Source organism: Lissotriton helveticus, chromosome 6, assembly GCF_964261635.1.
Source record: "Lissotriton helveticus chromosome 6, aLisHel1.1, whole genome shotgun sequence".
NCBI classification, from domain to species: Eukaryota; Metazoa; Chordata; class Amphibia; order Caudata; family Salamandridae; genus Lissotriton; species Lissotriton helveticus.
Genome location: NC_136067.1, coordinates 159,070,844 through 159,097,115, shown reverse-complemented (window position 1 = coordinate 159,097,115; position 26,272 = coordinate 159,070,844). Strand labels below are relative to the sequence as shown.

Genomic DNA, 26,272 nt, shown 5'->3' with positions numbered 1-26,272 from the left:
TGTGCAGCCTGACTATTTGTCTGGGTTTGTGGCAGCATATGGTAACACAGACGATGAGAATGAGGCTGATTGTCTGATTGCTGAAAGGGATTTAGAAGAGATGTGTGCAGTGTCTGAGGATTAATAGAATTTAGTGTTGATCAAGACAAGGTGCTAAAAATGTTGTGTCCTATGTTAAATCAGGTTGGCCAACAGAGACGTCCTTAGATTTGCACCGTCAGCCCTTTAGGAAAGTTCATGATGATGAGAGGGGATAAATTAGTCCCACCAGAAAGTATCAGATGTAGGTTGATCAAAATGGGCCATGAAGGACATCGAGGGAAGACCTTCACCAAGCACAGGAACCGACAAATGTTGTGGTGGCCATCCATGGATAAAGAGATATACCAGTATGCAGGAAAGTGTGTTGTGTGTTCAAGTGCGGAAAAGAGATTGGTTGTCAAGAAGCCTCCATTACAACCCACCGAGTGTACCTCTAAGGCTTAGGAGAAAATTAGCATTGATTTGGTTGGGCCATTTTACTGTTTACTAAGCCATTTACGATATGCTCTGATTGCACTGAATCAGTATTCAAAGAGGTCTGAAGTAAAGTTTGTCACAAAACCCAGTACGAAAGCAGTTACTGAGTTTATAAAATAAATTATTCTCAGGGTGTGTTTTCACAGGTTCAGTATATCAGACAATAGTGTTTAGTTTGCGCGTGGAGAAATTGATGTGACATCGGGCATCTTAGGACTTCACTTTACCACCCCCAAATAAATGGACAAGTCAAGCAAATGAACAAGGTATTAGCTCAGTATGTCCAATGGGTGATTGCCAATAGGTGTGTCATTTTGAATGTGGTTAACACAATGCTATGGGTTTATCGTACAAATCCCAATCAACCACAGTGTTCCCGTTTGAGTTGTTTAGAAGAAGGAAGTCAGCCACAAAGGTTTGTCCAAGTTGGATGAGCAGATGGGTCAAATTTGGGATTCAATTCGATAAATATGATACCAAAGTCAAGAACATTTTTGCGGAGGCCAAAGCAAAGTTAGACTAAAGGAAACATTTGATGAGTGTAGCCAGGTTAAGAAAAACAAAATTGAAGCTGGGGATATGGTTTGCATCAAAAAGGGGGCATATGTAAAAAAAAAAAAAAGCAAAATGTACCGATCCTCTTGTGGTGGACAAAGTATGCGGGAATGCAATCAGAGTTAATGGTGCTCTCTAGTGGAATCTAGGGCGGGTCATCAAATGTGACGGTGGGACTGAACAGGTTTCCGCACCACCTGACCAAGTTCCTGCACTGTCTTCTCTTTCTGAACCAGATGTCAACCCATTGGTTCGCAGGAGCAGCAGCGCCAGGTAGGTAGGTTCCTCTCAGATTCAGGAAGTAACTAGTGGTAATAATAATACTCTTTATTGATTGGTTTAAAAAACCATTTACAATTTAAAACATGACAAAATTGAATAATAGAAATGACTGATAGAAGTTTTAAAACAGTGAATTTAAAATAACTTAAAATTCGGGGGGCCATTAAGGTCTGATAATGTTCTGATAAAGGACATCGCACTGGATTTCTTGTAGTCTCTGATTTGATTGTGGTGTCTATTAACGCGGCCGCCATGCTAGGGTGAGGAGGATTTGGATGTAACTAGCGGTTTTATGATTAGAATTGTATCTGTATTCCTTGCGCATTATATTTATATATAAGTAACTGTTGGTCCGTGTCTAATTTTCCATTTTGCAGAATTTTGTGCATTGTCAAAATATGGCGGTTGTGTGACTTTTGTTTAAGTTCATATTAGTTTGGTAACATTGTTATTTATCTTTTATATTAGGTTATTTTAGGTTTTGTTTATTTTAATTGGAAGGGGAAAAGTAATGTGATATTCAGGCGTGAGTATTGTTCCTGAACGCATTAGTAGAATGTGTGGTGTTGATAAGAATGGAATGTGGAGGAATTGTAATGTACTTAGGTAAGAGGTGATGTCGTGTTCGTGATCAGTCGGTGGGAGCAGTTGCACCGACACAACTTGTTTATGAGGACTTCTGTTCAGAATAAATTTACCTTTTTCATACAAGCTCCAAGTCAACGGCTTTCTTCTTGGTCATTCCATGCCGCTCATTACATAGAGTGCGTACTTGGGCCACAGGTGCGTTTCCGTACTTTGGGCCACAGGTGCGTGACTGTCTTTCAGTAGCCCTTCTTTTGGATTTGCCCAAGGAAACAATCCAAGTCTACTATCCACTCACATGGACAGAGGGAGCGGATTCATACCTATATTTTCCAAAGGGGTAAACATGCATGCAGGAGCACTTCTGCTGCCCACCTGACCATTTCACGATGCTCTGATCCCACCCATAAATATGTGATCTGCTTAGTGTATGGGCTGTGCACACTGCAATGCCATGGGCCTGCCATCTGTGCGCTATACTAACAATAACATTTGACGAAGGGTATACATGTGTTTGCCTGTTGTGCATTGGGCAGCTGATAATAACTTAGATGACTGTATCTCCTTAGCCTAGTAGGACATCCAGATAAACTATGTATTGGGTCTTGGCACCGCCAGATATTTCTGTTGGTGCAATGCCAATTCTTGCAAACTCAAACTCTCACTCCCCAGAGAACAGCATAAAGTGTCAAGAATTTCAACTGTCCCATACATTTGCATAATATTGTTTTGTGTGTCTCAAATACAAAAAAAAGAAATCCTGAAAAGCAATTAAGTGCCATAATATCTTGATTCTCCCAGGTCTGGCGGCCTCAAACTTGTGTAGGTTGTAATGAAAGTTGTGGACTCCACAGATGTGAAAGTATTATCGCGCCTGTCTGAGTATTGTAGCAGAATGCTTCTTAAGGTGAGAACATAACCACAGATTGAACTTTATTTGTGTAAGTTCACAAACTATTTTGAAGAACATGTACGCCCTGTACAAACAAAATCAAATGAATAAATATGACACAGAAGCAAAACTATATGTTTCCTAATTTGTACCCAATAAAGAATCCATAAGCTGGTGACAAACTCAAGTTTGGATTGAGTGGTCAAAGAACAGAGTTTTTCATTGTATTTAAAAATTTACAGACAAATGTAAATCTCTATTCTACCTCTCGGACAGAGATACATACCAGTTCAGCAAATTAATCCAGCTATAGGATCTATAAATCATTTCTGCATAGGAGCAACATACACCCAGACGTCTGTAGGCTTTGAAGCACACTTAAGCAAATTCTCAGAACAGCAGAGCGGCACATCAATCAATCAATTAATCATTTGTAAAGCACACTACTTAACCGGGAGGGTCTCAAGGCGCTGAGGGGAGGGGGAATGCTGCTACTGTTCGAAAAGCCAGGTCTTGAGGAGTCTTCTGAAGGTCAGTAGGTCTTGCGTCTGCCGTATGCGGATGGGGAGGGTGTTCCATGTCTTGGCGGCGAGTTGGGAGAAAGATCTGCCGGCGGAGGTCACTCTTCGGATATGGGGGACAGTGGCGAGGGCGTGGTCGCCGGAGCGGAGCTGGTGGGAGTGTAGAAGCGAAGTCGGCTGTTGAGGTATGCTGGACCGGTGTTGTGGCGTGCCTTGTGTGCGTGGGTGAGGAGCTTTAAGGTTATCCTCTTGTTGACGGGGAGCCAGTGCAGGTCTCTCAGGTGGAGTGTTATGTGGCTGCGGCAAGGGATGTCGAGGATCAGGCGTGTGGAGGCATTCTCGATGCATTGGAGTCGTTTCAGGAGTTTTGGACGAGGCTCCTGCATATAGGGCGTTTCCGTAGTCCAGTCTGCTGCTGACGAGGGCCTGGGTGACGTCCTTCTCGTTTCGGTGGGGATCCACTTGTAGATCTGGAGGAGCATGCAGGTGTTGAAGCAGGAGGAAGAGACAGCATTGACCTGATTCATCATGGAGAGGGTCGAGTAGAGGATGACCCCTAGGTTGCGTGCATGGTCGGTGGGCGTTGGAGCAGTTCCTAGTGCGGTTGGCCACCAAGAGTCGTCCCAGGCCGAGGGTGTGGATCCGAGGATGAGGACCTCCATCTTGTCCGAGTTCAGCTTCAGTCAGCTGTTGCCTGTCCATTCGGCGACGGCCTTCATTCCTTCATGGAGGTTTATTTTGGCGGTCAGGGGGTCTTTGGTGAGGGAGAGAATCAGCTGGGTGTCATCGGCGTAGGAGACGATGTTGAGGTCGAGCAGTCAGGCGACGTGGGCGAGCGGTGCCATGTAGATGTTGAACAGCGTTGGGCTGAGGGATGAGCCCTAGGGTACGTCGCAGATGATCTCTGTGGCTTCGGAGCAGAAGGGGTGGGAGGAGGACGCTCTGTGTTCTGCCGTAGAGGAAGGAAGTGGTCCAGTCCAGGGCCTACTCCTGGATCCCGGCGTTGTGGAGGCGTGTTCGTAGTGTGTGGTGGCAGACCGTGTCGAAGGCGGCTGACAGGTCCAGGAGGATGAGGGCCGTGTTTTCTCCATTGTCTAGAGGGTCCTAATGTCGTCGGTGGTGGCAATGAGGGCCCTTTCGGTGCTGTGGTTGTTGCGGAACCCAGACTGGGACAGGTCCAGGATGCTGTTCTCCTCGAGGAATCTGGTCAGTTCTTTGTTGACGGCCTTCTTGATGACCTTCGCCGGGAACGGGAGCAGGGAGATGGGTCGGAAGTTCTTGAGGTCCTTCTTGGGTTTCTTGAGTAGGGCATTGATCTCGGCGTGCTTCCAGCTCTCCGGGAAGGTTGCTGTCTCGAAGGAGATGTTCATGGCTTTCCGGAGAAGGGGTGCGATGGTGGTGCTGGCTTTGTTGAAGATGTGGTGTGGGCATGGGTCTGACGGGGATCCGGAGTGGACGGAGTTCATGATCTTGATGGTGTCGTTGTCGTTAATGTTGGTCCAGGAGATCAGGCGGTTGGTGCGGGTGGTGGTCGTGGGGGCGGGTGTCCCGGTGGTTGTCGTGGCGGTCGCGGCATTGAAGCGGTCGTGGATGTCTGTGATCTTGCAGTGGAAGAAGGAGGCCAGTGAGTCGCACAGGTCTTGCGAAGGTGGGGTGTCGTTGGTGTTGGAGCTGGGGTTGGAGAGTTCCTGCACGATGTTGAAGAGCTCTTTGCTGTTGTGTGCGTTGTTGTCTAGGCGGTCTTTGAAGGAGACCCGTTTGGCGGATCTGATGAGGTGGTGTTGCCTGCGGGTGGCGTTCGTGTGGACTGTGTAGCTTTCCGGTGTTCGTTCACGGATCCAGTTCTTCTCTAGCTTTCGGCAGGTTTGCTTGGAGGTCTGGAGGTCTTCAGAGAACCAGCTAGCTTTCTTTCTGGTGTGGCTGTTGGAGGGTTCCTTGAGCGGGGCAAGGGTGTTGGCGCAGTGGTTGATCCACTGTATGAGGTTGCGGGCGGAGGCGGGGTCGGTCAAGTCTGCGGGTTGGCTCTGGGCGAGGGTGGTGGTTAGCTGGTCTTCGGTGACTTTGTTCCAGCAGTGGCGGGGGATCTGATGGATGCGGTGGTGCGTGGTGGGTTTCCTGAAGGTGAAGTGGATGCAGCGATGATCAGTCCAGTGGAGTTCGGTGATGTGGTTGAAGGAGACGTGGGGGCTTGTGGGGAAGATGGGGTCAAGTGTGTGGCCGGCGGAGTGAGTGGGTGTTGTGACGAGTTGTCTGAGTCTGAGGTTGGTGAGATTGTCAATCAGGATGGACATCAGTCCTTGGGGATGAAAGTCACCCTCGGAATTGTATCTAATACAGCAATCTTATCCATTTTGGAATTCCGGACGCCCAATGAAAGATGTAGGTGGGTGATACATCCCCCTCAATTCACAATACGATCACTCAGGATCTTTTGCATGGACCTCTGTAGTTGTCCTTATAATCATGTAATTTGAGAGTTGTTGGGTATAAACGTTTTCTATTTGTCACATGAGTGTATGTACCTCAGACATCTGTAGGGTACAGAATGTCTGAGTGAATGATCAAGAGCATTACACTTGCACTAGGAGTTCTAAAAACCATTTATGGTTCAGATTCCAGAAGTGGTGGCAACCACTCCTAGAGTAGTCAGACAGTTAGCCCCTAGACATTGAGACAGATAAGATAGCTAATATGTCTTTAAGGAAGAGTTCATGAATATTCAGTGGCAATACTGCATGGCCTCAGATACCTACAGTCTCCATAAATGGTAAGAACAGCCTCCTGCACTAAATTTATACGACAACGCTATTAAATGCCAGTAAGGCTAAATGTAATTGACCTTAGAATGGAAGACACGTTTTTGTCTCTTCAGTTTTATGTCATGCAAACTTGGTTCATGGGCATGAGGGCACTTTACATGAGCAGCTAATTAGGTTGCACATAGGGAGATTAAGGGATTTGCATACAATCACATAACGTTGAGCTGAGGTCAGGGCTGGAAGCTGGTTCCCCAGTTCCTAGGTCCCCAGTTCTGGCCATTAGATGTAGATATTTTGGAGCAGAACTACTATACTTGGCAGGCACTGAGCAGATGAAGCGAACTACTGGGCTAAACTAAAGAAAAAATGTAATGCAGTTACAGATTACTAAGTACCTTTCTCTCTGCTGGTCACACTACTCACCTTCTTAAAGGAAATACCGATTTCAGTTACGCGCATCACTACATTGGCACCACTGATGGCTACATGTAGGGTGGATATTTGTTAGGGAAAGGGACCCCCACTGACAGAGGAGACATGGTTTAAAGATCTAGGCACAGTTTAACTAATGCTTTGTGGTATTTTTGCAACACAAACCCAATGCAAAGTGTTATGCTGGGATTTAGTAAGCAACGCAAATCAGAATTTGTTTTACTTTCCCCAAAGTATGTAAAGTTGTGCTGTGTTGCCTTACTTTGCATCAATGTGACGTTTTATGTTGGTACATGGGTGTTTCCATGCCACCGCCCATGGGTTTTGACTCCAATCCCTATCTACAAATATTTGTAGACGGCGATTTGAGCTAAAAATCGTATGCTTCCGACTCGAGGGAGGAAAACTGATTTAATTTCTTCTCATTTTCCCTACTTTGCATGTGTCCTGCACTGTAGACCACACATGCAAAGCAGGATATGTGTTAAAGTATATTTCTGGTACTAGAATGGATCCTTCCATTATAAAAACTATTTCTTACTTAAAACATACATACCCTTGCCCTATGGTGCAAGGGTGTGCGCATTAGTGCGCCAGCGCAAGAGACAGGTAAACATTGCTCTACCTTAGTAGATATGGTGCTGTTTTGCTTTCTCCCTTTCACACAATGAAGTGCAGCAGCTTTGGTTGATGGCCTGCATTGTGTGAATTTTTCGAAAATCTACGCCTTAATGTTTTGTAGTGATACAACTGAAACGTACACGTCCATATTACTTGCCATTGCATGACTAAAATATTTGAGCACTATTGAGACAATTCCTACTTCCGCCACAGAAAACATAACATCATAATTTAATACCAGCACCAGTGATGGGGGAACAGGCCCAGTATTAAGATGGTATTGGACTCATGTAGATTTTTATAAATGTAATACTGAGTCATGGAAAGGCTATGAAAATGATATAACCTCTGCAAAAAAGATCATTAAAACCTTAAACCCTCTTGTGTTAAACTAGAAAGTGAATTTAAGCAGCTGTGTAAAGAAAATAACGGATGCCTATTATATTGTTTGAATGTATTAATGCAAAAGTGCATATATATATCAAGGCCAAGGCCTTTGGAAGGCCGAAACGCGTAATGGCAGTTGCTGCAGGGCTCACAGCAAAATAAAAAACAGCACCAGCAAATTGGGTCCCCTTTGTCTTTTTGCTGATCCTGATATATATATATATATATATATATATATATATATATATTATATATATATTATTATATATTACATTGGGCTTATCCTTTTGCCCACGAAGGAATTTTGAATTTGCTCAGACCAGAATCGACGTTTTCAAATTTGCCAGAAAATTAAAACTTCATAAGTTTTTTAAACTCAAACCACATTCTAATACCGACAGTGTCAATACCTCGATCATGGAGAGTAATGTTAATGAGCAATATAGCACCACTTTGAGGTGCAGAGACTTGGGAGGATTAAGAGTGATGGAGGGTTTGGACCAGGAAATTAACATCGGGGATGTTGGTGATGTAACCAACACTCAAATGATTGGGATTGCTGATGTAACACAGAAAGGGGGGGCCAGTGCTTTCAAACCGGTCTCAACTTTTATGCCCATGATGTGTCCTGATGCCATTGATACATTTTCAGAGGCCGTTGTGAGGGATCTCACAAGGCTCAGACACACAAAGAAATATCTGCCTTCGAAAGACAATTTCACACAACAACAACAGAAGGCATTAAAATCTTTGTGTGAGGATTCAGGCCTGGTTTGTAAACCTTCAGATAAGGGGGGCAACATTGTCCTTCTTACTAAGATACAATATGAAACAGAAGCCAAGCGTCTGTTGGGAGATACAGCAACCTACATGACTGTAAATGAGAAAATATACAATCAGAGTGTGAATGAATATCATGACATGATTTTAAAGTGGTACAACTTGAACATGTTAAACACGGATGAATATTTGTTCCTACGTTGCTTGAGCCCTGTTATCCCTACTTTTTATTACCTCCCCAAGGTACATAAAGATCTTGTTAATCCCCCAGGAAGGCCGATTGTGGCCTCCAATGGAGGGCTTACAGAAAATTTATCTATTTATGTTGACTCATTTCTCTCTCCCATGGTGATGTCCCTAGAATCTTATGTAAGAGACACCAAACATTTTTTGAATTGTATTAGCAAAATTTCCTGGAAAGACAGTTACTGCATGTTGGTCCTTGATATCGCCAGTTTATACACGTGCATTGCACATGGGGATGGTCTCAAGGCTATGGCTAGTTTTTTGGACAAACGTCCACTCAGATTCTATGAGCACAACAAAATGTTACTTGAATTTATGACATTCAGTCTGAATAACAACATATTCCTGTTTGGGAAACAGCTATATAAACAGATGTCAGGTGTTGCCATGGGAGCTTGCTCCGCCCCTAGTTTTGCGAACCTCTTCGTAGGATGGTGGGAGGAGCAAGTAGCCTGGAGTAACGATAATTGTGTATGGTCTAATAAGATTATAGGGTATCATCGTTATATTGATGATCTGTTTATCATTCTAGATAACCCTATAGAAACTGCACATGATTTTGTTGATGCACTTAATAACAACAATGTGAATCTTAGATTTTCAGGACAGATTAGTCAGACATCTGTAAACTATTTAGATCTTACTGTTTACATTGATGAGAATGGCAGTATACAAACTAAACTCTACAGGAAGGAGACAGCTGGTAATTCCACCTTATTTGCCACAAGTAGTCATCCACGACCACTTATTGAAAGCATTCCTTATGGAGAGCTACTTAGATTGAGAAGGAACAACTCCAATGAGGAGGATTATGAAAGATCAGCACATTCTAGTCTTCAAAGATTTAGAATAAGAGGCTATAGTGAAAGTGTCCTTAACAGTGCTTATGAGAGGGTTAAAAAGCTGTGGCGACAAGAGCTCTTACTACCAAAAAAATCTAAGAAGGCTAATGATGGCTCTTTCCGCCTTATCACCACCTACTCTGAGAATGCTGGGCAGATCAAAAAGATACTCAGACAGAACTGGAATATCTTATTGACGGACTCTACCATCAAGGCTGATTTGCCAAGTAATCCTTTAGTCACCTATAGAAAGGCCCGATCTCTCAGAGATCATCTGGTTTCAAGTCACTTTCAGTGCCAAGCTTTACCTCCTAAAATGCCGGCTCTCAATGGCTTTTATCCTTGTGGTAAGTGCAAGGCTTGCAAGCATAGTAAGCGGACGCTTACATATCAAGTACCTGGTTTGGCCATCCCTAAACGCATAACCAAGTTTCTCACTTGTTCGACACCTTATGTCATCTATTGTCTTATGTGTCCGTGCGGCCTTCGATATATAGGCAGCACAACCAATGCTGTGAAACTTAGAATTTTAGAGCACATGCGTGCAATTGCTAACAAGGATGCCTCCTACCCTGTGGCCAGGCACTTCGAGAAGTTGCACAAAAGCAATAGGGATCTGTTGGTGTATACTTGTCTCGATAGTGTACCTGCTAATATCAGAGGGGGGGATCGCCTTTTGAAATTAAGACGCTTGGAATCCAGGTACATTATTGACTTGCAATGCAAAACTCCTCATGGATTGAATATGCATGAGGAATTATCAGTACATTTAGGTTGATTATTCATGTAATAATGGTGTTTCCTTTCATTTCATTCTGGAAAGTTGCTGAATGTATATATGTGTATATATATCTTTGAAATTTACATCTCTAGACATTTCTCAATTTTAACCTTATTGTCATTTTCGCGATGTTATATCTCATCTGTAGTGAAGTCTATGACTATGCCCATCCAGGGTTTAATTATGTATTGCGCCTGGAATTTGATGTATGCGCGCACTTGCCCTTTGTCGTATTTATGACTGTGCAAATTCAAGCATTATGACTATTAGAGTTGATTAGAGTTGATTGTGACACGATTGCGTGCCAATATACTTTTTCACTACATTTGTGCCCATCCAGGGCCCGATTTGAGGGACTCCCAACGGCTTAGAAATGATGGTTTATCTTGTTTATTTAAACGTATGGTTTCTATTTACATATTTTGTCTTTTAACCATTTTGCCATCCTTTCGCAATGTTATTTTGACCATCTTAAGATGGCGGTCATGGTAGATTGCTGTTTGTTAGTCCTTCCTTGATTGTTACATTGTGAATGACGTTTTTTAAAAGCAGACGGGCGCCTCGGCTCTCTGCACTAATTGACGAAGCCCGATGGCGAAACGCGTCTTGTTGCTGTAAGCGTTCCAACAATAAACATCTTGGTTGGAACCACCCCTGCGTGTGCTGCATTCCTTTTGGAGTTAATATCCTTTGGATTTTGGAGCTTTAATATATATATATATATATATATATATATATATATATATATATATATATATATTATATGCAAAAGCAAGATTTCCTTGTAAGAAACACGCCGCACACCACTGTTTAGATTACGCTGTTCGTTTTATTTCTTGTAGGTCTCCCACCTACGCGTTTCGGACTGCACAGAGTCCCTGTTCACGGTGTCAAACGTTAGTCCTTTGTTTGTTTTACGCATTTATACTGTTTCAACCATTAGGCACATTATGATGCATTATGGGTACAGTAGGCAGAACATTATTTCATTTTTTTTGTGTATGTTGCTAACTTTATTAGCCCAATTCACATTGTGGGGTTGCTGATGCATCACACTGTGCATTCTTAATTGACATTTAAGATTGAGAGCATAGTGCTCTGTTATACTAATATCAGCGTCAAGTGCGTTGATGTGCTATAGTCCTATAATTTAGGACTATCATGGTTGCGTGTTGAACTCTCATAAAATATAAAGAGTTCAGAAATTTATATGCGTTCATATAGGTATGTTTGAAGGCTAAGTGCCTTAATTTATGCATATGTGATACTAGTCAGCTAACCCACAAGTGTGACAAATTAATTAAAAACCAATTTTTTATTTATCAATATATCATCTGTGTCTTGTCAATTGTATTCGCAAGATGTTCAGTAAACAGTATATTACTATATTTTTACTTTGAAAATGTTCAGTTTTTTACCTTTATCACATTCGGATAGTCTAAGAAAAATAAGGAATGTTTTACAATATTGTTCTTCATAAGTGGACATACATTTCCTCATCCCCGTTAAGACCCTTCGGGGTTTTGGTTTTAAATCTAATTATCAATTTTGATTCGAGGCGTCTAAGTTTTATCAGTTTATCACCACCTCTTTCATTCTCCTTTATCATTGCGATGCCTGAATATTTAATGTCCATCCATGTTTTTCCAGGATGTGTCCTGAGATGTTTGGCAATTGCATAGCTATAATCACAATTGGCGATAGATCTATATGTTCCAAAATTCTTTTCTTAAGGGGGCAAGATGTTGAGCCAATGTATTTCATCCCACAGAAACATTGGAGTTGATAGACCACAAATTGTGATTCACATGTTATTTTTTCTTTTATTTCAAATATTCGTCCTTTGGGATCTCTTAGTGTTTTTACATTCTGCCCTATTTTGCATGCTTTGCATGTTTGGTGAAGCCATGTTGTCTTTTTTCCAACCAAGTAATTGGTTTGTTGATTTTTAAATGGCTGTTGACTATGGTGTCTTGTATCGATGGTGCCTTTCGAAACGTTATCAAAGGTCTCTCTCCAATCAATGTCCCAATTTCTGTGTCTTTTTTTAGTACACTCCAGTATTTTGTTAGTATGTTACGAATTTTGAAACTCTCCTTTGAATAAGTTAGAATCATTCTTGGTTTGTCATCTTCAGTTTTAAATTTAGTGTCTTTGGCAATTAATGTTTTTGCTCTTGTTCAACCATGATAGTCCTAAATTATAGGACTATAGCACATCAACGCACTTGACGCTGATATTAGTATAACAGAGCACTATGCTCTCAATCTTAAATGTCAATTAAGAATGCACAGTGTGATACATCAGCAACCCCACAATGTGAATTGGGCTAATAAAGTTAGCAACATACACAAAAAAAATGAAATAATGTTCTGCCTACTGTACCCATAATGCATCATAATGTGCCTAATGGTTGAAACAGTATAAATGCGTAAAACAAACAAAGGACTAACGTTTGACACCGTGAACAGGGACTCTGTGCAGTCCGAAACGCGTAGGTGGGAGACCTACAAGAAATAAAACGAACAGCGTAATCTAAACAGTGGTGTGCGGCGTGTTTCTTACAAGGAAATCTATATATATCTAATATATATATATATAGTTAGGATTGTTTTCCATAGGGAAATCGCAACATTCTATTGGGAATAACTTTGGTGCCGGTTGAGGAATCTTCCTGACATTTTCCTTAACTTTGCCTCGCGGCGCTCCGCTCCTTCCCTGAAAGTTTGGGGGGGATTCGTCAAGCGAGGGCCGAGATAAAAGTGGGGTCCCAAAACGTGTTTTCCCCATGTTAATTTCCATAGGGCGGTTGGACTCACTTTTAGCCCGAACGGCTGAATGGTTTTCCACCAAACTTGGCAAAACTGTAGGGACTGGTAGCCCGATGTGCCTTTGCTATGTCTCAAGATATGTGCTCCAGTGGTTTTTACGAAAATTAACTTTGAAAAAATATATATTGGGCTACATTGGGCTATATATATATGTTATAGCCCAAATGTAGCCCTATGCAGCCCAAAGATGGCCACCAGAGACAAAAAAAAAACAAATGTAGCCCAAATATCAGCCAGATGTAGCCCAACTATAGCCCAATGACAGAATGTCCCAGAGTGTTCTAAAGAACAACTAGAGCGCTAACAGTCTTACTTATGACAAAAGTATGGCACACCTGAAATCATCTTGATTGGAATAAAGTGTTAACACTTAAAACATTTAATTTGCAAAGGAACAAAATGAGGGGGTTCATTTTGCCATAGAAATTATGATTAGTGCTGAAGAAAGAAAAATTAGGGCACATTTTGAGTGACTTCTTAAATCCTCTTATATTTCATTAAAAAAATTCTGATATGCAGTCTCCCAAGATGGTCACCAGAGACAAAAGAGCCCAAATGTAGCCCAAATATCAGCCAGATGTAGCCCAACTATAGCCCAATGACAGAATGTCCCAGAGTGTTCTAAAGAACAACTAGAACACTAACAGTCTTACTTATGACAAAAGTATGGAACACCTGAAGTCATCTTGATTGGAATAAAGTGGTAACACTTAATACATTTAATTTGAAAAGGAACAAAATGAGGGGTTTCATTTTGCCATATAAATTTTATATATATATATATATATATTCACTGAAAAAACCATAGGTTACACACCAGTTATAGTTAGGAATTAGCATTTAAAAAACCTTTGAAATTTACTGAAAAAACCATAGGTTTCACACCAGTTATAGTTAGCTGGAAATTTTACTCGCATAAAACCATTGAAATTCCCACGTTATAGTTCGTTGGACTCACTATAACTTGCACGTCTGCAATGCACTGCTGATGACGTGACATATTACATCACTCATGCATATATTTAAATATTTAAACATTACTCGCTAATATATGTATTCACTAAGATACACTTAATAAGCCAGTTAACCAAACATTTTTTTTTTTAAAAACACTGAAAAAACACTAGGTTTCAGGCCTTGTATAGTTAGGAATTAGCATTTAAAAAACCTTTGAAATTCACTGAAAAAACCATAGGTTTCAGGCCTTATATAGTTAGGAATTAGCATTTAAAAAACCTTTGAAATTAACTGAAAAAAACATAGGTTTCAGGCCTTATATAGTTAGGAATCAGCATTTAAAAAACCTTTGAAATTCACTGAAAAAACCATAGGTTTCAGGAGTTATATAGTTAGGAATTAGTTTTTAAAAAACCTTTGAAATTCACTCAAAAAACTATAAGTTTTAGTGGTGTTATAGTTAGCTGATGACATCACTGATGACATCATCCACGTGACAACCACATACACCTTTTCATACACTAATACAATTTTTCATCACTGTTTGTAAAATACAGAGTATCATATTTAAATCCATTGTCACAGCAATACAAGTATCTAAAAATCCACTCAGTGATTCATAGATGTATACACACATCTAATCACTTACCTATGGATTCACTCATACATGCTGTCAATGAACAATAGAACACTATCAAAAATACTTATACATCTATATTGACATTAAACAACAGCACGCATCCTATTCACATATGAAGTCATCCTACTCACTTATGCAAACAATGGATCATACTTACATATTTACTTAGCAAAACACTTATACAAACACCACTTCTTCTATTTAGATAGTAAGTCATACTTAGTGAATTATAAAATCATTATTACAAGTATACAGTTATCCATACAGTCACTCACACAATCATTGTGTCTTATGTATACGTATTTATATACAACAATTGACACATACACTGCCTTTTATTTTTCTAGTTTGTTGGACCTGTACCTTTGAGAAATATATTTGCTCATCACCACACCCATAAAGAGATTCCCTCACCCAAACTGTTAGAACATGTAGTTTTAACTTCATATATCTACTGAATCAACTATTCACACATCTTTGGACAGTCACACACCCCCACCGAACCACACACACTTTCACACTCCCATACAAATACTCAGTTAACTAATCAATAACTAATATAGACTTTCATATAGCTAGTAACCAACTGTAGAATCAGTTTACACAACAACTGACAAAGTGATACAGATATTCACACAGTTTAGTCACTATCCACTATATTTAGTGAGACATTATAAATTGGTCAAGTAAACCGTCAATTACACTGCTACTAAATCCTCCATTCAAATATTTATTTATATATATCCACTCATTCTTCAATGTAAATTGCTATATATATAATGCATATTTAAATAACGAAGCAAACCACATTCACTGGATGATGTCATCAGTGATGTCATTTGAGATGTCATCAGTGATGTCACTGACCATGTCATGAATGATCTAATATGTGACATCATCAGCAGTGGATTGCGGGTGCGCGAAATATAGTTAGTACAACTAACTATATAGGAGCAATTTCATTGGTTTTGTATGAGTAAAATGTCCAGCTAACTATAACACCACTAAAACTTATAGTTTTTTGAGTGAATTTCAAAGGTTTTTTAAAAACTAATTCCTAACTATATAACTCCTGAAACCTATGGTTTTTTCAGTGAATATATATATATATATATATATATATATATATACTTACTCTACAAAGGACTGTGCGGATTCTGCCCTCATGTATGGTACATTTGTAACATTTTGGTTATTTCTATGCAAGATTTCATGCTGCATTGTCTATAAAAAGACTGTAAATGTTTTTAAACAGAAAAAAACGAGGTGTTTACCATTTGACTCTAGCAGCAGATATAGATGTTTTTATGGCAGCAGCTAATACCAGCATTTTGCACTAAGTCGTTTGGCAGTCCTTTGTCTCTGGCCATTTTAAACGCTCCTCCAATGAAATCAGTTTTGAAGGATTTTAAACATGCATTGCTTTTTGATGACGTTTTCACATGCACTGAAGAAGGCAGAGAAATCTCTCTCTCTCTTACCCAACAGATTGAGAAGCAGTGGTGTTATTTATGAAAATGAGATTTTGTGGGCGTCTGTGTATTCCTGTGTCAGGCTCTGCCTGCCTATATATCAGTGGGCATGAGCAATTATCAGTATGTGTGTGGATCTGTGCGTTTCAGCATGTGATTTTTTATGTCTGGTTATAAGAGATATTCTGCGGATGTTTGGATACATATGTGCACATCCATGAGAAGTTAACATTTCCATAAGTGAATATATATATATTTTTTAAGATTTTTTATTAAATCAAACAAACATACAAATGAAAGAACCAAAATTCACAAGGCAAAAGTACAGTGTTACATGATCATGAGTCCATGCGGGCAGAGCTCCAGAGGTAGAAACATGTATTGCAAACAATCTGCGTGGGGTAAAAAGGGGCGGACAAGGAGACAAGCAGAAATATTAACGAGAAAGGAAAGCTGGATGCCAATTAGGGGGACGTGGAAACATCAGGGTTTACATCCTGCGGGGGAGTACATATATTCCCTCGATAAGCGTTCCATTGGGACCAGATCCTACCCCATTTCCTGGGCCGGCCCCGGGAAAGGTACACAGTCTTCTCCCGGAACATGCACCCGTCCATGTTCTCCTTCCACATGGAAATGGTGGGCGGTCTGTGAGATCCCCAAAGCTGAGCAATGTCCCTTTTTGCGACCATATTTCCAAGGGTCGCCCACGCAATCTGTGCGGTGCTGTAGTCATTGGGCTCCCAAACATTCAACAGACAACGCCTGGCCTCGGGCAGCAGCGACACACCTGTGACATTCTCCATCACAACATACACTCGGGACCAAAACTCGACCACTTCCGGGCATTCCCACAATATGTGGAGGAAGGTGCCAGAAATTCCACAGCCACGCTTACACAGCCCATCCGTGGAATAGCCCATTCGAACCAGACACGGCCCGGTAACATACACTCGATGGAGTATCTTAAGCTGGACGAACCTCAGGCAAGCAGGAATAGCGACTTCCTTGGGCGAGGACAAAGCAGATTGCCAGTCCTCATCATCCAATTCTAGGCCGTCAGCGCTCCACGAGGCCCTAAGGCGTACCAGCAAGTCAGCTCTACTATTGATCAGTTTCTTGTAGATCAATGAAATCGTGCTGTCGGGTACGTGGCCATCCAGAATACGGTCCTCCAGGGGGGAGGATTCAGGAATATCATCACCCGCAGCAAACACAGATAATAGAGCGTGATGGACCTGGGCATACCTGAAGTATTCCGTGTCCCCAAGCTCGTACTCCACTTTCAACACGTCGAAGGATTTGGCAGTACCTTTCGACCACAGATCACCCACCTTGCTTATACCAATCATATCCCATTTATCGAAGCCTTTCGTTCTCCAAAGATGCCCCAAACATTCAGAATCATACAAAGGGGTAGCCCGAGTAAATCTGCCACACCAACCCAATGCCGCATTCGCATCCCGCCACACCCTCACAGCAATCTTGGTGGGACCAGTCAGTGTTCCGCGGAGCCCCCCGGAGTACAACGCTCTGTTAAAGGTCCCCCCTGGCAAAAGAAATTTATCCATGGAGAAAGCCGGGGTAGGGCCCGGTGCGTAGGTCGCATGGTTAATCGCACTCAACTGAGATGCCCAGTAATAACGCCTGATGTCCGGGAGGGCAATACCGCCATCATACCACGGAAGCGTGAGTTGAGAAAGAGCGATACGGGCACGCCCATACCAGACCAGTTGTCTCTGCAGGCTCTCCACTTCACGAAAATAGCCCGAGGCGATCGGGTCAAAGGAGTTCTGAAGCGCGTATAAAAAACGAGGCAGCGACATTTTAAAAAGCGCCGCTCTACCGAGGGGCGATAACGGCAACCTACGCCAGCGCGCAACATCTAGTTTGAGCCGCTGAAGGGGGGGTAGCAAATTATGCTCATATCACCTAGAAGGGTCCAGGGAAATGTGGATCCCCAGGTACTTAAAACCGGTCTCAGTTACTTGAATCGGAAATCTACGAGGCAGGGGAGGGAGATCTCCCGCCAAAACGTAGACGCAGGATTTAGCCCAATTAATAATGAGACCCGAGTTCTTTCCGAAGGAGGTCAGAACATCAAAAAGTACATTCAGGGACTTCCGAGGGGAAGTGAGGTAGAGAAGGATGTCGTCCGCATATAGCGAGACTCGATCTTCAAAGTCGGGAGACCATCGGATACCCCGCATAGAAGGCTCCCAACTGAGCCACTCCGCCAGAGGTTCCAAAGCGAGAGCGAAAAGCAATGGAGACAGCGGACAACCCTGCCGGGTACCACGCCCAAGCGTAAAAACGCAAGACACTTTCCCATTGACTACCACCTGAGCCAGGGGCATCTCGTAAAGAAGTTTCATCCAGGCAATGAATCCCGGCCCAAACCCGAACTTCGAGAGGGCCGCCCAAAGATAAGGCCACTCGATGGTGTCGAAGGCCATGGTAGCGTCAAGGGAAGCCAAAATGGTCGGTTCAGTGAGCGTCCCGGCTCTCGCGAGAACTCCATTGAGTCTGCGAAGATTCAGAGCAGTATTGCGGTGCGGGATAAAACCGGATGGATCTGGATGGATCAAGTCCCCGATCACAGTAATCAAACGATTAGCCAATAATTTAGCCAAAATTTTAGGTTCGGCATTGAGCAAAGAGATGGGTCTGTACGAAGTACAACAATCCCGCGGCTTACCCTCCTTATGGATGACTACGATAGTAGCAAGTCGTTTGTCCGAGGGGAGGGAACCAAACTCCAAAGCTTCAAGGACCATGTCCCTTAAGTAGGGCGCCATTTTGTCGGGTCGCAGCTTGTACAATTCAATGGGCAAACCATTGGGGCCCATCGCCTTACCGGAACGGAGGGAACGAATAGCCACAGCGACTTCGTCCACTGTGAGCGGAGCGTCCATGAGATCCCTGTCAGTGTCGGCAAGGCAAAGCGATATCCCGCAGCAGCAAACGAGAGTCCTCCTCATCCCTACCACAAACCGAGGTGTACACAGTCCTAAAGTGGTCCGCGAAACACTGAACGATCCCAATTGGGTCAGTAACACACTCTCCATCAAGCCGTTCAATCACGGGAACAACACGATTCACTCGCTCTTTCTTGTCCAACCACGCAAGCAATTTACCCGCCTTGTCCCCCACATCATACAGCCTGCCCTGCTGCTCCCTATACATCATTCTCGCCGCATCAGTCACAAGAGCCCTGTAATCAGCTTGTTTCAAGGCAAGGGAATGCAACTTTACACTGGAGATGCCTGTCTGAAGATCGTCCTCAAGTGCGGTTATCTCAGATTCCAATCGCACCACCTCCACATTGGCAGCCTTCTTAGCAGCGGCAATCAAGGACAGGGACTGCCCACGAACTACTGTCTTGAAAGCCTCCCACAATGACACAGCAGAAGAAACAGACCCCACATTGTCGTCAAAATAATGATCAATAGCGTTCACAATTTCAGAGCGGGTTTTAGGATTGCGGAAGTACCAGGGGTTGATAGGGGCGACCTTACCCTCACTGCCCGCCCAGACCTCATAACGAAGCCACAAGGGGGAGTGATCAGAAATACCCCTAGGGAGCTGACGAATCTCTCTAATGGAGGAGGATTGGACCGATGGCATTAAAGTAATCCAATCTTGAAAGACTACCATGTGCCCCAGAGTGGAAAATGTACTGTAGATGTGTGGGGTGCAGTAATCTCCAGCCGTCTACCAGCCCGAAAGTTTCAAGCAATTCACTCAGCCACATTTGAGCCCTGGGCAAATCCCTAGGGGGATGACGATCAGAGGTGCCGGAGACAACCAAATTAAAATCCCCACCCATAATCAGGAGGCCCTCGGGAAGTTCCAAAAGGACCTTGCAGAGATCAGCGTAGGTCAAGGTCTGTAAGCCCGGGGGGACATACACTGAGAGTATGGACAATGTCTTCCCCTCCCATCTACCAGTGAGCGCCACGTAGCGCCCCCTGTCGTCAAGCCTTACTTCATCAACTTCGAAAGGGAGAGAGGACCAGATAAGAATACCGGCCCCCCTGGAACCAGAAGTAAACCTAGCGTGGGCCATCAGACGATACCCGCGCCTGTTCATAGCCTGACATGCATTGCCTATTAGATGCGTCTCCTGTAGGAGAACAATGTCGGGAGAATGACGCCTAAGGAACCGCAACACTATCCCACGCTTAATTCTGTCACCCAATCCATTGACATTCCAGGATAGCAGTCTCAACTCGCCACCCCCCATCCCCGAGAAGTAGGCAGAGCAGCGCCCACACAGGGCCCAATGATCAGAGCAAAGGAGAACAATACAATGCCTCGTGAATAAAAAGAAACACATACACACACCCCCACCGCCCCCCAACTTGAACATGTTACAACACCCCCCACCCCTGCGTACGACTCATAAGCCACCCCAACTTGCAGTGTGCCGGTCGCCCCATTATTAAACTAAGCTACGCAAAGAACCCAGGAGGAGGAAGAGTCCCCATTTACCCCCCGCCACCCCCAGGCTAATCTAGGCCTAAAAAAGAAGACCAAAGTCCAGACTCAGCTGAAAGAGTAGAAAAGTTCAGACGCCAGGATCCACAGGGCAACCTTCACTCTGGCGCACCCCCATCGGCGCCTCCGGGGTGCTCAGTACGTTCGTCTCTTCTAGGCAAGGGGAGTCGAGCCAGTCACTAACATTTTCCGGGCGATCAAAGAAAAATGTACGTTCTCCATATTCAATCCGAAGCCTGGTCGGGAACAACATGGCGTACTTGAGGCCCAAGTCCCGCAACCGTCTCTTCACACCCTGAAATCCAAGTCTTTGTCTCTGAACAAGCGGTGAAAAGTCAGGATAAAAAGAAACAGAGGCATTGTCGAATTTCACAGGGCCCTTATCCCGAGAGGCCTGAAGAATAGCATCCCAATCCCTAAAGTGGAATAATCTGGCAATAATGGGCCTCGGGGGAGCACCCAACTTCGCCTTCCCGCCAGGGACTCGATGAGCGCGTTCAACAGCAAAGAATTTGCTAAGTCCGGCGGGAAGAGCCTCGAGACGAAGAGCCATCAGGTCGTGTGAGGAACACAGATTACCAATCTCAGTCTGGGCCTCCGTAACATCCGTAGTGAGTCTAGAAGTCTTCAAATCCAATGACTTGACCCTCTCGTTGGTCTTCGCCAGATCCGCTCTAATCAGCGTGATGTGGACGGCCACCGAGTCGATCTTAGAGGCAAGGGCCTCGTACTGCTGTCCCATAGAGGCCTGCATGCTGGTAATGGCGTCCATGACGTCCTGCAAGGATATTTCCGAAGGCGCTGAAGAGATAGTCTTAGGATCGTCTGAAGTGCGACCAGAACCACCAGGGGACCCCTTTAACTGCGAATAGTGGTCCATAATGTTAGTCTGGGTTGGGCCCCCACGGAGAGGTGCTTTGATCTTGCGCCGCTCGGCAGCAGGTCCGGTGGCCATATTGGAGAAGGGGCCCGGAAGGGGTTTCCGCGACCTGGTAAAAATGGCCGGTCGTGAAGTGGCCAGACAGACAAGACCAGATCAGATGTACATAGGCACCAAGAAAGTCGGAGTTTGGGCACTCTATAGGGCCAGCATTAAACAGCAGATAGACACCAGGCCAGCCGAAGGTGGATCAGGGCTGCGCTTCCGTCAATCCGAGCCGGGAGTAGAAAACGAAACCGAAAGTCAAGAGGGGGTCGATCAGGGTGGAGACCCCCTCAGCCGTTGTTGTTCAACTACTCCCCGGCCTGCCAAGCAACTGAGCCCCCGGTCTGCCTCGGGGTGGGCCGCAAAAAGTAGCAGCGATGTAGAAATGGACCCCAGCGTCCGAATTCGATGTTTCAAAGGACAGGAAGATCAGCGAGGATGTGCGAACAAAAGCCCGTCCTTAAAATCAGGATGTAGTCAGGATATCCGTGAAGGGCGGCGCGGGTCCGGGGAGATCTGTGCTCACGCGACCATCTTGGATGCCCGCGGAGCTCCTCCTCTAAGTGAATATATTTATCAACTACCCTAGGGTGGATCAGTGCAAGACACACCTTACTTCATCAGCCCATTGAAAATTCCTCCAATAAATAATTGACAACATCAAAAGTCCCTCTTGTACCCTTCAAATGAGGCATGTGTATCGATGAAGGGACTGACGACTCATAATAAGGTGCCTGTGGCTGGCTGTGGTGTGAAGACTTTTTAAATTGTTAGACTTATGTTTAAAAACCTGGTTAGTCCAGTCGCTGAGGCCCTCATTTACGAGGACAGTGCAGCAAGTCTCCTTGCTGCGCCTTCCTTACGCCCAAGGGAAAGGGCAGGAATGCACCATATTCATGTAATACAGTGCATTCCTGTCCTTTCTCCCTGTGCTTGCACTGTTTCGGCTGCCTAGCACTAATGCAGGTACCCTTGCACCACTGTCAAAGGGTGCCTGTGTTGCCTGCAAGATTATTTTTGTGCAAGAGGCGTTTTCCTCTTTCCCTGAGTGCTGCAGAATGGTGCACACATATAAAGAGGTAATAATGAGGAGAAATATAGAAATTTCTCCTTGTTACGCCTCACCTCAGGAGGTATAAGGATTTGGTGTTTGTGCAGGGTTACATGCTCTTGTAAATCAGGAGCAGCATCAAAATCCATGGGTGGTGGGTGGGCAAACCCACCACAATGCACATGGAATGCATCCCGAGCACAGAGTAAGGTAACACAGCGATAGATACGAGTTTGTGGGATGTATGAAGTTACAACGCAGGCTATTACAACGCCTGCCTTTACAACGCAGTTTTTACATCGCAATCCATTACAACGCATAGCGCTTTGGGGTGCTGGATAGTGAAAAGTTTAATTTACTATTCCAACTCCAGTGCCCGTGGACACTAGGGAAGGTGTTGGATAGTAAATTAAACTTATTCCCTATCCTAGAGTGCCCCCCAGCGCAATGCGTTGTAATGGTTTGCGTTGTAATGACCGCGTTGTAACGGTAGTTCGTTGTAAAGGTTGTTCACCCGAGTTTGTGATGTGCACCACCAGAGTGTCACAAAAAGCAACAGTCTGGCGTCATAAGGGGCTTGTGAATATGTTTTTGAGTGTGGTAAACACAGGTCACACAAAGTCTTTGGTTGGTTGTGGGAGGTGTGCGACAGTGGGAATTAAGGCTAATGATGAAGGCTATCTTTGTTTGTGGCGGTTTACAGTGTAATGAAGAACCCGTAGACTGTTGGTTGAGAACCACATATGGCAGATCAGTGAAGCTATTGAGAAAAATAGATGAGTGGTGCTTGGGAGTAAAATCTGTGTCAGGAGTCAGAAGAAGTTGGGACCGACTGCTGCCCTACTTTGACTGTTGCACCTGCAACTCCAGCGTCTTCCAGTTATCTCTTGCTAGCACAGATGCTCACATCTGCGCATGGCCTTATGTAGAGATTGCTTTTATTTTTCAGGTTTTCTTCTGTGACTGGTTACTTTCACCAGGCCTGCCATGTATTTGGATCTTTCTCCCAAGGCTCTGGTGCAACTGATTCACAATTTTAGGCTCCACATGTAAATCGTCACCTTGAATATTTAATGGGACATTATAAGATGTTCATGCCCACAAAATACTATAAGTTCCAAAGATGTTTTTAATAAGCCAATCAAAGGCTGGTACCTTTCATTGCCCGCACACATGCATCCGGACATGTAGATCTGCAGATCTTACCAGCAGTGTCGGGCTTCGTCGCCTGAATATGCAAGTAGCCGCTCTCCTTCACAATGTGATACAACACTTTCTCCATAAAAGGGAACATCCGCTGGACATCCACATCTCGCAACCCAAAGAGCCCAGGGAAGTATTTCCCGAACAAGATAGAGAAGAACTGAGATGGCCCCTGTGGGACGAAGACCTTATTCAAGTGGAGGCCTTTGACATGACTGCAAAAAAGAATTGTATATACATTAATGTTAGCACCTCATAAAAATACTGGATTTCAAATGCAAAACTAAAATGGCCACCAAAATCATGTACAGAACTTTAAAATTCAAATCTATTATAAATTTGATGTAAAAGTCATACTTATGAACATGTATCAGCATTTAATATAATGTATTATACATTAATATGTACCATTCTTTTTTTTCAGCTTCAACACATCTTCTGTAATGCCTGAAAATGTGTAGCATGTCGAAACAATACCTTATTGCAACACCCACAACCAGTGGTCAAGCTGTCCAGCACAATGTTGTTGCAACAAATCGGTCCATCTGTGTGCTTTGTCAGGAAAGCACTTCAGATTGACTTATTAGACCAGCAAATGTTACATGCAAACATTATAGGTCAGGATATAGTGCTTTAGACCATACCCTGAAGAAATGTAAAGAATTGAAATGCGTACATATGAATATAGAACTAGAATGGCTTAATTATTGTTGTTGTATTGAGCAGATATTAAGAACTAACAATGCAGTGTGGCATAAATTGGGTTTAACCCCTTCGCTGCGGCGGCAATTCCGCCGCAGCGCTAGGGGGCAGGGGGGGCCGCGCGGCGCTCGCATGCTCGTGACGGAAGCGCTCCGTCACGAGCCTCGGGTGAGCTGTGCTTGTGACGGAGCGGTTCCGTCACGGCCCCGCCCGTTCAATAGAACGCGGCGGCCGGGCCGTGACGGAACCGCTCCGTCACAAGCACAGCTCACCCGAGGCTCGTGACGGAGCGGTTCCGTCACGAGCATGCATGAGGTTAAACAAGGGTGACAATCTAAAGCAGCAACAGGCTCGGAAAAGAAAACAGTCATGCAGATCTATATGGTAGCCCAGTGAAAACACGTTAGGCAATTCCAGTTCCAGATAAAATTCCTGGAATAAAAACACGTTTCTTTTGCAACAAATCAGATACATCTATAATGCATAAAGCAAAAACAGAAGGTGTGGATGCAAATGTTCGTCAATGTGCTGGGTAAGTTCAAGATGCAGCACTTATTGCAAAATTGGCTTTACAGGATGCTGAATAACGAATCACCTTGTGAGAGCATAGTAAAAGGAATAGCTCTAGCCAAGCTTGTATCTTATCTGAAAGATTCCCAAAAGGGAGATGTTAAAACAATTTACAAACTCTGTGACTTAGTAAACTTTTACAGAAGCAGAGTAAAGCAGCTCGATTCCACTGCAGGTAAGGTTAATTCGAAAAGACTAAAAAGAGAATTCTCAGAAATACAAGAGGTTTAAAGGCAAACAATGAAGGACGAGATTTCCTGTTAACTTTCAAAGACAGCGTAGGATCTGCATTAGTATTTGCCTGTGACGAATCAAATTCTGACACTGTAAATATTGCCAGTTCAGCAAACATTGTTAGAAGGGACAGGATGCTATAATCTGAAAACTTAAACGTTTGGTATGACTATAGAAACTGATCAGTTACAGAATCGCTTCTTGCCCTTGTTAAAATTATACTTGATGGACCAGACATAAGAGATCGGTGTTTCTGTGAAACAGCCGTTACCAATAGACCATTGTCTATTTCTAAATTACTGATGTTTAACAGTGTAAAGAATTCAAGAACAGACTCTACTTCAGCTCCTAGACATAACAGCAAAAGAGAAGCTCCTCTGTCTATAAACATTGCTCTTTCTATCCACGGTCAAACGAGAAATCGAGAACTGATAGACATGCTACATTAACTAGGTATCTGTATTTCATATGATAGGGTTTTGCAAATATCAGCTGATGTAGGAAATAGCACTTGCGCACTGTATATGAGTAAAGAAGTTGTGTGTACACCAAAACTGAAGTTGCAAGTACTCACCATTGGAAATATTGATAAGATAGATCACAACCCAAGTTCCATGACAGATAAAGACTCCATCCATGGAAAAGCAATAACTCTGACACAACACCCAGAACAAGAACTAGAAGAAATTGATTGTAGTATTGTGGTGATTAATCCCAATTTGACAAAGCCAAAACAGCGCGGTGGATGCTGGGGTCAACTTCGGCTGGGGACACAGCCGAAGCCGGTTGCGGACGTCATGCCCATGGAATCGGCGCTGGGGAAGGCGTAACAAGGCCAATCAGCGTCGATCCAGATCCAGGCCTGGATCCAAGGGGACCCTGCGGCGCTGAACCCACCGGTACTGAAGGCCCAGGGCCCCCAGCTAAGCCCGCGGGGCCCAAAGGCATGCCAGCTGAGTGGGGCTGCTCAAAGATGCCATGCATC

The 26,272-nt window shown here is 43.7% G+C and overlaps 1 protein-coding gene across 6 annotated transcripts in view; it reads right to left on the bottom strand.

Annotated features, from left to right (window-relative positions):
- The window catches only part of LOC144762369 (epoxide hydrolase 1-like), a 324,885-nt gene that overhangs the window by 44,266 nt on the left and 254,347 nt on the right, over positions 1–26,272 (bottom strand). For all 6 annotated transcript variants that reach the window (XM_078647539.1, XM_078647535.1, XM_078647538.1 and 3 more), the window contains one exon: positions 23,785–23,996. In XM_078647539.1, the coding sequence (XP_078503665.1) occupies positions 23,785–23,996 (212 nt within the window). The remainder of the gene's footprint in view (positions 1–23,784; positions 23,997–26,272) is intronic.